This window comes from Bombyx mandarina, chromosome 09 (assembly GCF_030267445.1).
Source record: "Bombyx mandarina strain Sakado chromosome 09, ASM3026744v2".
Lineage (NCBI taxonomy): Eukaryota > Metazoa > Arthropoda > Insecta > Lepidoptera > Bombycidae > Bombyx > Bombyx mandarina.
In genome coordinates, this window is record NC_143216.1 from 8,146,676 (window position 1) to 8,159,330 (window position 12,655).

General features: G+C 34.3%; 2 protein-coding genes across 2 annotated transcripts; one reads left to right on the forward strand and one right to left on the reverse strand.

Moving 5' to 3' along the window:
* The first annotated feature begins 918 nt into the window (after positions 1-918).
* Positions 919-3,508, forward strand: LOC114239713 (ELMO domain-containing protein 2). Its single transcript, XM_028170068.2, has 2 exons — positions 919-1,886; positions 1,976-3,508. The coding sequence occupies exons 1-2, from the start codon at positions 1,368-1,370 to the stop codon at positions 2,396-2,398; spliced, it is 942 nt and encodes a 313-aa protein (XP_028025869.1). The 5' UTR covers positions 919-1,367; the 3' UTR covers positions 2,399-3,508.
* LOC114239712 (thioredoxin domain-containing protein) lies at positions 3,365-7,282 on the reverse strand. Its single transcript, XM_028170067.2, has 6 exons — positions 6,778-7,282; positions 6,301-6,486; positions 5,857-5,995; positions 5,222-5,383; positions 4,209-4,334; positions 3,365-3,813 (listed from the first exon to the last, which is right to left on the reverse strand). Exons 1-6 carry the CDS (start codon positions 6,908-6,910, stop codon positions 3,612-3,614), a joined length of 948 nt encoding a protein of 315 aa, XP_028025868.2. The 5' UTR covers positions 6,911-7,282; the 3' UTR covers positions 3,365-3,611.
* Positions 7,283-12,655: the final 5,373 nt, after the last annotated feature.

Sequence of the window (12,655 nt, forward strand, 5' to 3'; positions counted from 1 at the left end):
TATATTAATATATATCAAATAAGACCCGGCTTCAGCTTTTTTGAAAAAATATTTCAGAAACTGTATAGAACAGACAAGACAGTATGGGCTTAGATCCCCTTGCCTTTCCTAACAAGAAAAAATTGTACCAAAAAAATATCTATGGGTAGGACTTTTTGGCGGCCCCCGGTGAAGGTCAAGGGGCGACCTGAGGGGGTGAGGCCGCGCGGCGCGCTACCAGCACTCTAGCGCGCTGCCGTGGAGTGATTAGAGCGACCGGTCGACGGTGTATCGCGTCCCGACCCGGCAGGCTGGTTCTGGTCCAGCGGGGTATTCCGGGACACCAGCGGCACCGTCTGGGCGGCCCGACGGGCTGCCGCACCGAGACGGCCGACGTTTCAGAGCCTTCGATTCGCCTCGAAGGCTCCGTCGGCTGGGCGTCCTTGGGGTGAGCCGCGCCGTCTGGTTGTAGTGTTGACCGCGGTAGCCCCCCTACCTCATCCGGGTTCTGACCTCGGAGGGGATCGGACGTCGGGTGTAAGAGTGCAGGGGAGTCGTTTAGTGGGTGGGCTCTAAAATCCTTGGGCCCGCGGTCTGCTCACAACACCATGCAGATCGTTGAGTCTCACATACCCCGCGCGCCCCTTTTGCGCGGGGACCTCGTAGGAGGTTCGGCCCTCTACCAGAAAAAAAAAAAAAAAAAAAAAAAAGGACTTTTTGGCGGGAATGCGAGGTGTCAAGTTGTGCGATTTGATTTAATTTGCCTATTTGGTGTTTCTTCAGGTTTAAATGTGTAAAAACGGTGATTTATTAACTGTTTAGTATCTGTGAAAGTGCACATATGTGGGAAAATTAAACAAAGCTGTTGGACGTAACTTCTCAGGATCCTCCAAACAGTCCACTGAAAAAATCTCAGAAAACGACCATCATTTTACTAAGATTATATTTCATCCCATTTCATCTCATTTCATTTAATTTCATCCCAGTTGATTAATGTCTCAAATTCTTCATTTCATTTCACTCCATATTATCATTTTTCATAAAGATATCCCATATCATATTATATCATCTCATTTCAATTAATTTCATTTCATTTCATGTCATGTCATGTTTCATATTAAATTAATCAGCTTCATTTTGCAATATCATATTTCATAAAAATATATATAAAAGATTAGGTTATATGGCGTGACACCTTTGCCTTTCCATTTGGAAAATAAAAAAAACTACTACTACTATCTATGGATAAGTACGATATTTTGTACGGCAGGTAAAGTGCTATTTTCAATCGGTAAAATCGGTTTGTGGACAATTTGTAGTCATGACAACAACAGGAATACAGTATTTTAGTGTTGTTTTAATCCTGGATATTTTTTCTCTCTAAAGCAATGATAATTTACAATATTTGGACAGTTTTACAATGGTACGTGAGACCAATTTTAAAATGGTTTTTGAGAAAAACGACTCGTCTATGTGAATTGCAAAGAATATGTTATGGTGATATCGCGGGAGCTCAAAGAACGCGTAACGTGGAAAAATCATTGTCATTATCTCGTACCAAAGATGTGAAGGAAGTAATTTCGTTTCTAGATAGAGTCGTTTTAGAAAAACAGTTTGTTCCTAACAACTTTCACAATTTATTGGATCCATCAATTTCAATAATTATGAGAGTGAAGAAAATCAACCCAAGATTACACAGTGCTTTTATATCTCCATTTAGAAGTTGCTTAGAACAAATCTGGAGCTATAAAAATTTAGTAATTGAAGTTGAAGAACTGAGAACAATACAATTTGATAGTAACAACATAGAACATGAAGAGAAACTGTTAAAATTGTGGTCTTTACTTGTGCCTGATGAAACACTTGAATCACGGATTTCAAAACAATGGCAATATATTGGATTCCAGGTATACAATATGTAATAGATATCTTAATATACAGTGGTTAGAAGACTAAATATTTCAGTATACTCATTTTTGGTAACATTTATTTTTAGGGTGATGATCCCAAAACGGATTTTCGAGGAATGGGCTTGCTTGGATTGGAAAATCTCTTATTTTTTGCATCACAATATCCAAGAGCATCAAGTCATGTACTGAGCCACTCACTACACCCTACATATGGATATACTTTTGCTATTGTTGGTATAAATTTAACAGCAATGGCATATTATCTACTTAAGGATGGTTGTGCTAAAACATACATGTTCAATGCCAAGCAATACTTACCTAATTTAAATTTATTTCATAGATTTTATTGTTTTCTTTTTTATGAATTTGATAAAATGTGGATTGAGTCAAAACCTCAAAATATAATGGAATTTTCAGTAATTTTCAAAAAGTTTGAAAATGCAATTCGTACAGAATTAGCAGATCCTGCCTCAGTATTTAGAATAAACATTGAGGTAGATATAGTTTAAATTTTTGCTGAGCTTAGCACCATTGTTACTAGCAAAATGATGAGGACCAAATATTAAATGTTACATTTATGATAGACAGTTAAATGTATTTAAGATCAATACAAAATCACATGCATTCATAATATTAATAGTTATAACATCATGATACTGAAAAGCACATAGGTGACATAGTTTGAGATACAAAATATAGTGTTTTATGTTTAAATTCACTCTTATGGTTCTATTTAACATTTCCCAGATTTTATTAGAATACTTTAAATTTTGTCACAAAAAATTAATGTTTCAGAGTAGATGTTTTTATAACACCATAAAGTAATATTGAAAAAAACCTTGTTTGCAACTAACATGGAAGGCACTGATCAGTTTGCTGATAGTCACTAAGGTTTTTTTTATTATTTAATATAGCAACTTTCTGTTTTTAATGGTTTTTTGTAGTCATTTTACAGGTAATTGGGTAATTTTTCAATCACATATTCCTAGTTTGTGCATTGTTTGTTTTAATTAGAATTAAGAACATAAAAATAGTGCTTCAATCAAACAAGTATTCATGTCCTAAGCAACAGATCTAAATATCATCAATTTTAAAATTACCTTATCTTCAATTACCATTGACAAGTTCTATCAGAACAGTATTTGGGTAGAAAAAAATAATGTTGACAGAACAGAATAAGGTCCAAAAAAACAGTTTGTTTTTTACATAATTGCAAAAGAAAGAAGCGAATCAGAAATACTAAATTTTTCCTAACTAGTAGACCTTATCTAGTCTGCTGACAATGCTCATCCTGTTGTGTTTGGTGTTTTATTCTTTCAAGCGTTATTGTTCACAAGATCTGGAATGGTTCTCTACCAGCTACCTTCACTTTAAACTTTCTCTAATTAGGAAATGAATATTATAATATTTTGTTCATTTCCTCAATGATTTACGCTGTGTAGACACTATAACTAAATGAATTTTAAAACATCATATATTCTGAAATATATTTATTTGTTGTATTTGTTAAAATATAAAATTTGAATAAATCTTAAATATACATTATCCTTACAAACAAAAAATTTTAAACAATTTTACAATAGCACCTGCGCTTCTTTAATAAAAAAAATAAACCCACATATTTGTACTGTTTTTTTTTACCTTACAAACAGGACGGAAAAATTATCAAACACATGACTTTTTAAATGCATTAAGAATTATTTCACAAAAAAATAGGTTTTCTTATTTACGTTTCTTATCTTTTTTTGTTTCCTTGAGTGGCTTTGATCTTCCTGCTTTAATAATTGCAATTAAAGCTGTCAAAGCTACCAATCCAAAACCAGCTATTCCTATTTGCCATATCCATGGGTGTTCTGTGAGTATATTGAGACCGAATGCTATTCCCCATTTCAGCATTTCTACACACCAATTCACCACATCATCACTGTAATAAAATAATTAAAACAGAACTTGTCATATTTAGAATCTTAAATTATCCAGTGGGAATAATATTTTTAGCTTTAGAAGATCAATTAGTGTTTTTATTTTAAAATTTATCAAGAAATATCTTAGAATACATAACTTATAGTAGTACAGCGATGCTATTGTATAATTTTAATTAAAAATAAAAACGAGTGTCGATTTCACAAAATTACATTTCTTCATAAGATTTCGATCTCAAATCTCAACGTATGTGGCGACGCTGTGATGTTTATGGGCACCAGTGATCACTTAACAATTAAAACAACATTATATGATTGGAAATTAGGTAAAGCGCTCTAGGAATGTGTATTATTTGAATACTACTATTAACAAGCCAATAAATAAGTATTTACTTACAATGGTGAGGCAAGAACTGCAACAGGTTCTCCTTTAGAGTTTTTATACCAATCTTGAGCAAATGCAACAAAAGATTTCACATCATTTTTTGGCAAGTCATATCTGTACACTTTGCCAAGGCGAAACCTATAATTTATTTTTTACGAAATTAATTATTACCTTTGGTTCTTTTGATTTATTGTTTTATATTGAATACTCTTAGGAAGTACTCATAGCAATTGTTAGAGATGCTGCTAACTTCTTTTACCACCCCGCCCCTTGCTGTCACGGCAGTTTCGTCCCTACTACGCGTAATCGACGTGTACATCCAGAACAACTTTCTCTTATAATAGACTTCCTTATATCTTTGGGTTGGCCACAGCTTGGCTGTCATCTTGCATTACAGGCATCTTGATGTCCATGAGTGATGGCAATCACTAAATGGTTACAGATGGGGTTACCCTCTCCTGTCTTTAAAATATAAGTAATAAAAGAATAGTTTCATTATAAATGTTATGCACTTTGATTTGAAAAATTTGGGATATGTACATTTTTCTTGGGATGTGTATATTATGTTTATTTAATATTTTTTATTTTACATTAAATGTACCAATTACTGTGTAATGTAAATCTTTAGTTTTGAGCAATGTTAGTTGACTTGCTGAGAATGAGATTCCTAGAGTAAATCATTCAGTTACTATTAAGAGCAAAAAATATGTTTTAAGTTTAAGATGTTTAAATGTTGCAGACCACCATGAGACTGAAATCGTAATTAGATTACAGCACTGCTTGTAATTAATAACATTAAAACGATAAATCAAGATTGTTTTGCACCAGAAACAGATAGGATGGTAGAATCCACTTCATAATGATAATTTTTTATTTTATATTAATTTAACTAGGCAGGGGTTAAATAATTTAATAAAAATGATTCATTATTATTATCTTTTACATAACATATTAGCACTTTATTCAGACTGATAAGACTCTGGCACTGGAAAATATAAAAACGATTATATTAGTCATATACTTACAGAAGGAATGCTGGCAATTTTCCAACATGAAATCTTTTAGCAGTGTTGACACCAGCTAAACTTGCATCAATGCGAGCAACATTTATTCTGCTCTTTAATGTTGCTCCAACACTTTCCCAAACAGCATGTAGCCTTTGGCATTCAACACAAGCTGCCCCATAACTGAAATGTGACTGAGAGAATCAATTAAGTTTTTTATTGCAGTGATAAGATGAGTGAAAAAGTTTACACCTGCAGCCAATCGGCATACCGGATTTGAATTGGTTGCCAGAATCAAAGACACAACCCATATGAGGTTGAAGTCTCAACGGTACTGATAACAGCAGCCCCAAATTTTAAATAATGAGTTTTAATATTGATATTATCAGTTTCTTTTTCTTGCTTAGATGAACAGACGAGCTTATGTTAAGTGGTTGCTGGACTCCATAGACATCAACAATGTAAATACCGCCACAAATGGGTGGCAGCATCTATTTACCTGTGTGGACTCAGAAGACATTTTCCAACCAGTAATTATAGAAATTATAATTTTTGTAGGTTTCATTTTTATTAAACAATGTTATTCCTTCACTGTTGAAGGCCACAATTACTTATTGTTATTATTTATAAGGAATGCAATATAATTGACAACTTACAACATGACAAACCAATCTCCTGTTGTTGCACCAGTAGCTGCTTGTGTCAAATGCTCAAATATTTTATCTGTTAGCTCTTTTACAGCTGGTGTTTGATTCTTCTCAAAAAAGCCATAGATTTCATTTTCATCAGCCTCACCTATATCAATTTAATATTAGATTAATGCAAAAGATTATAATTGTTATTAATATTAAATAAGCTATAGATTTTCTGATGTAGTTTCACTACATGACTTGAGTCAGGACATAGCATTCATCTTGAAGGTCTGTACTAAGCATTCAATCTCAATATTGTAATCCATTAATGGGTCTATGGGGAAACTAGTTTTAAATGCAGTTGGTAACAGGAATTGTATGTAGCATAAGAAGTTTATTATTTATAATTATAGTATTTGTTTAAATTATTCTCTAATTTTCTTGTTAGTTATACCAGTTTAAACTTACCACTGTATAAAAGTGCAACACCATGTCGATAAAATATAAGAGCTGGTTCTTTTGAAGGATTGTAAAGTCTAGCTAAATGACTATTTACAGTCTTAACGCTCATAGCATTTAAGTGTTTCTTAAAGTCTTCTTGTAAACTTTCTACATGCTGTTCCAATTTCTTACATGTCTCACAATTTTGCTTAGCTGTAAAATGACAGAAATGGTAATTAATGTCTAATATTCAACAATATTCATGATGTGATAATTTTATACAAGAATATCAAACATCTACAATTTATCTGAAAATATTAAGAGATTTCAATTAAATTGGGTTGGTAATTAAAGCAGTTTCTTGTGATTTCTGAAGGGGAGAAACAGATTTTAATTAAATTTTAAAACTTATTTGCATTTTACTATGTAAATAGTCATAACCTAAAATTTCAGAAGTATTTTCCAGTAAATATGAGCATATTTTATCAGATAGTAAGTACTCACTGAATAAGACAATAAGCTTTTCTTTTTCTCTTATAAGTTCCAAAAGTTCATCATCACTTACATTGAGCAAACTTTGAGATCTTACATTAGTACACCAAAGTAAAAGGGATACAAACGGTATTACAAAATTCATTTTAATTTCAAATGGTAAAAGCAATTTATGTCCTTTAATATTTTTATAAGTATTTTTGTAGAAGTAAGTTTGTTAACTCTTTTTACTCATTAGATAAATAAAAAAACCATTTGTCGCTTAACACAGGTCTAAAATTAATAAGAGTACAAATTGTTTTAGTGGCTTTGTAGTTTCTGTGAAAGAAAATTATAAGATTATAGTAATGTTCCTAAATTTAAAAAAAAATCTAATTTTCTAATACTTTATGCACTCGTTATCAAGTTAGTATTAACTAGAACTTAACTAAAGTTTAATTTAAACTCTCAAAAGCTCAAAGTTTTGGTGGTGTGATATTAAAAAAAAAGACGTCAAATGTCAGTTTTGTCATAACCGTGACATGGCTTAAACATTGTCTATGGACTCCGGAAACTAGAGGGTCATATTTTGCGAATTATTATGTTTGAAAAATAAAATATCTAGTGCAAAGTCACCCTATGCTCGATCTGAAAAGTTTGAGTATAAAACCGCTGCATATTTCTGCCGCGAAGTAATACAGCATTCTGCTTTGAAGGATGGGATGATGATGAAATTAAATCTTTAAAACTGTGTACTTAGTGTGAGTTTTTGAAAGCGTAAAAGTTAACTCAAATTCGTATGGAGTTGGAATAGTGCCCCTAGCGGCAAACATAGACAAACGTGAGAACTTTAAAAAAACTCGCATTAAGCACACTGAGCGGTTGGGGACTCCCGTCAAGAACGAAGTTGCTTACTCACTAAAATATTTTTTTTTTGAGTTTGAATATGAAAGTAATGGCAGGCAACACTTGTCACATGTGAGGTTACAGTTTTCGAATATTGGAATGTCTAATTAAATGCTTAAAACAGATGATTGTCTTCTCTTCAGTCATGACTAGGACTTCTCATCTAGACACGGACAGTCTAGTCTAGTAGATCTTAGGGTTTTATAAAAATAAAATATTATAAAGGTTTACCCCTTAGTGTACAAAGTGTTTGTAATTATAAATACATTATAAATATTAACGGTGAAGCAGAGTGTTTTTAAATAGCTCCTCACCTACAGAGCCCAATACCCATAAATATAACAGTCCACTGCGTGCTGGGCCCATAGCCTGTTGGACTGTAAACTTGAGGGGATTGGGTTCTTGCCATTAGTTACACATACAAACTCCAACATTTTTGATGTAGCAAATTATTTCACTGTCTTTCTGTGATATAGTAAATAGTACAAACATTATAAGAGATAGGTACTACCGTAAAAAGCGAATAGTAAAGACAAATAGGGCTATTTTGGCGGGAACGTGAGGAGTGGAGCTGTGAAAATTATTTTATTTTGTTAATTTAGTGTTTCTCCAGGTTTGAATGCACAATAATGGCGGCTTTTTTTTTTTTTTTTAAAAGCCTTTTATTTCCCATCACCTAAGTATTACATGTAAATATTCTTATATATATAGTAATATGATTTTTACATTTTGATCTATTTTCAGTTTTTTTTTATTGTTGTTTACTTGATTTGCCTACATCAAACTTTTTCTTCGATAGGAACCCCTATTTGGGTATAGGCCTCCTCCAGCTTAATCCAATTTTCTTTGTTCTTAGCTCTTTTCATCCATTATTTTCTTCTTTTGTTTTAGCTATCTTGGCATTGAAGTTTCCCATTAACAGTACATTTTCACTAGCCTGCGCTTGTGCTTCTTGTAGTGATTCGTAAAATTTTATCGATTTTTCTTTAGAATCCTTTTCAGTTGGTACATACACTTGAATTATTGATTGATATTATCATTTTGTTGAACTTCAGTTGAGGTATTGCAACTCTTTTAGATAAGCCTAAGAAGCGTACTAAATTTAAAAACCCTACTTTAGGCATGCCAGGTGTTTCTCCTATAAAGCAGAATATAAAGTCTTGATACTCTTCGATGCCACTGCCCATCCGTCTAACTTCAACTAAGCCTAATATTTTTCTAGTGAGTATACTAGTTCTATGTATCTTGTTATGGATGCTAACGATTTTACATTAAATGTTCCAATTTGTATTGATTTTTGAGGTACTGTTTTGCTTACTGGAGGGTTATGGTCATGTTCCCCCACGGGGACCAGCCGGCTTGGGGGAATGTTTTTCTTGGTTGTTTTTTGCAGGTTTGTATTGTAATGATTGTTATTATTCCGGTTTCGAGTGTATGGTGGTCGCTATACATTGGTTTTCTCTCATAATGAGTTTGATTTTACGCGTGCCATGTATTCGTACGCATTAGTTGTGTTGACTTTCTTCGGAGCTACGTACAATTCATTTTATTTTCGTGGTGTGCTGACATTGGGCGAAGAAGATCGTCTCTTTTCCTTTTTTCTCGATTAGCATCCGTTTGGCTCTTGATTATTAGTTTATCTAATTTTAAGTATGCTATGTTACCCTTCCTTCGTTCCTCTTCAAGCTTTGGTTGTAATGTTTTGCGTGCTTCTAATATTTCTTTAGTATAATCTTCCTTCACATAAATACCCTGGGGTAGTTTATTTTTGGACCTCATTATTTCCATTTTTCTCCAGTACGATACAAGGGATATTAAAACAGGTCGAGGCGTAGTTTTTATCTTTCTAATTCTATAGATATTCATAATTTCGTGCTCTTGTATGCTTAATCCAAGATGACAATAAAGTTTTTCAGATATGTATTTTACCAAACTTAACTCTTCTTGTTTGTCTTCCTTTATTCCAAAGAGTAGTATGTTAGTTTTCTTTTTAACCATTTCCAGACCTTTAATTTTCTCCTTAAGTTCTTTGACTGAATTTTTAAGTTGTTTGTTTTCGTCGTCTATCATTTTAAATCGTTCATCAATTTGTTGCACTACATTTTTAGTTACAGCTTCTGTTGTAGCGATAGTCTGTTGTTTCATTTGCTCTTGAATTTTTTCTAATAATATTTGCATTTGATTATCCATTTTTCAGTAAAAAATTTTGTTTTTCGATTTTTCGTAGATCGTTTTAAGATGATTCTGGTATAATTTAAAAGTAGATCTGGCAGCCCCGATTATATAGTAACTTATTGTTTTCATGAAGTAGCCACACTTAAATTACTGTTTATCGATATGGTTTCTGAAAGTTGCCTAGCTTGAATGTAAATTGTCGAATTGTCTGTGGCTTAAACTGTGACTTACTTCACTCTGTATTTATCAAAATAAATACCCTCAAAATAAAATATAAAAATAATGATCTCAAGAGGTTATTTTTTCATTTCTCATAATTAGGTTGCACATTAACACTGTTCACAAACTTTCTTGGTTTTTATGTAAAATATCTTCTATTATCTTGAATTGTGACTTTTTACACTTGATATATTTGAGTATTAAGGTAAAACTTGATATTATTTTAAGAGCAAACGAGTACACGTCTTTATTATTCTGTCACCGGAAGCGGAACCCCCGGAATGGCGGCTTATTATCTGTTTATTATGCGTGAAAATGCATCAATTTTGGAAAATTAAACTAAGCCACTGGGGGTAGCTTCTCGTGTTCTTCGCGCAAATTCTCTGAAAAAGTCTCAGTAAATAATCATTATTTTACTGAGACTTCATTTCATTTCACCCCATCTCATCTCGTTTCATTTAATTTCATCCCAATTAATTCAAGTCTAAAATTAACTTGGATGAAATAAAGTCCCTGAGGCGATCGTAGAGCAGATAACGTCCGCATCATTCCTTACCTCGGGAAAGATACAGTTCGTCATAGCGGCATTGAAATTAGATGCCAACATCACGGTGAGTTGGGCGGGTAGGAGTTTGATAACGCGGTTTGATATACTATCGGAACCGGGAACTTGCGAGTTGGTAGGTCTTTGATAAGGTCTTTAACTCCCATCTGGTAACGGGTAGTAACGCGTTCGACGGTGGCAAGGAGGCTCTACGCTCGACCTCACTATCTACTAACTCTATATGTAGGCGCAGATTGAGGGTTGGGGATGCACTGCGTTTGCAATGTATCAGCCCACAGCTCTCCCTTTTGGTCGTCATCGTGAGTCGGCCTGAGGGGCTTACGAGAGCGGGCATAGTTACTACCGTATCCGATTTGAGAGTCCGAGATAATCGATAGTAAACATGTTGGGAAGGTGCGAGAAACTAAGCTATCTGGCATCTCGGACTACGGCGATGTTAGATTTTACATCGCGTTGTAGGGTACGCATCCGAACTCGATCTTCCTCGGTTGGATATCTATTGTATGCCCCGATTGAGCGGTCTTTGGCTCTAAGGAGTTCCCTCACATCGACAGGTAATTTAAGCGGCGAAGGAAGTCCTCCGCTACAATTTGCTTCGATAACTTATCTAATGTCGAAAATATGTCATGTTTCGATGTCTATCATTATGACTTGAGCCATGTACTGTGGGAAAGGGGTAAGTCAGGACTGAACGGGAGCGATGGTGGATAGGATTAAGCCAGGCTGGCGTGTGCTAACAGTTCTCGTGACGGGTTCAGAATAATTGCTTGAGATCTTTTGCTATCATACCACCTGCTTTTAAAAACCTCCTGTCGCTCAACAACCAACGTCCAAACCTCACATGAGACAGAACTCATGAAAAGGCAAAGGGGGGAAAGTGAAGTGCTTAGTGCGGAGCACATCTCTCCTATCACCCTCATACCACCTGCTACTGGAGTAGTTTTCATCCCGGTTACCCGAAGCAGTTGCTTTCACCTACGATGCGTTGCAAACGACCTTCAGTCTGGCACGGACAAGGCCCTGGAATAATCTACTTATGTAGTGTTTCTCAAGTGCTAATGTTTTCTTATTGGTATGTATATGTTCACCTACATTCAGTTGCTGCGGGCACGAATAAGACCATAATTTCATTGCTCAAATACTTCGCATAATAATAATATCTTCAAACTAATTTTAGTTGAAAGTTTTAGATTCTGTAGTCTACATTTTAAAATTCGGAGAAACGCAAAAAATAATTTATACCTATTGCTCATTTTGTAAACATCGTATCGGACACTAAGCTTTCCTAAATCTCATTAAAAAATAATGTTTTATTATTATTACTGTTATTTAATTATTATTTGTGAAACAGAGACGATGATGTTTTTTATAACTTTAAGTCTATCAGATAAAATTGAAAACTATAGTGCACTCAGTAAAGACATAAAACAACGCTGCCGACGTGACAAGAATATTTTAATTGAAAATATTTGTAAAGAAATTGAGTCGCACTCCCTAAAGTTACAATCCTCTGATTTATTTAAGAAAGTTCGTCTGCTGTCGAAGAAATTCAAAGCAAAGACCTGGGTTATCGGCGACGAGGATGGCGACCCCATCACTGACCTTCAGCTGATCACAGAAAGATGGTGTCGTTATTGTGAAAGCCTTTACAAGAACCCCACTAATGACACCACTTGTAGTCCGGATTTTGTTTGGGCTGATATAGTTCAAGAACCATCCATATTGCATTCGGAAATTAAGGCGGCCTTGAAAAAACTAAAACATAATAAAGCGCCAGGACATGATAACATCACAGCAGAGACTCTTAAAGCACTCAGCGACGCAGGAATAGATGTATTGCATAAAATCTGCAATCATATCTGGCAGAATGGTGAATGGCCGGATGATTGGAGGAGCTCCATAATACTGCCTCTACACAAAAAAAGATCCACGAAAGACTGTAACAACTATCGGACCCTTGCTCTTATCTCACATGCAAGTAAAATCCTGCTGCATATTATCAATTCCAGAATTCGACACTTTCTGGATTGGCAAATCCCTCAGGAA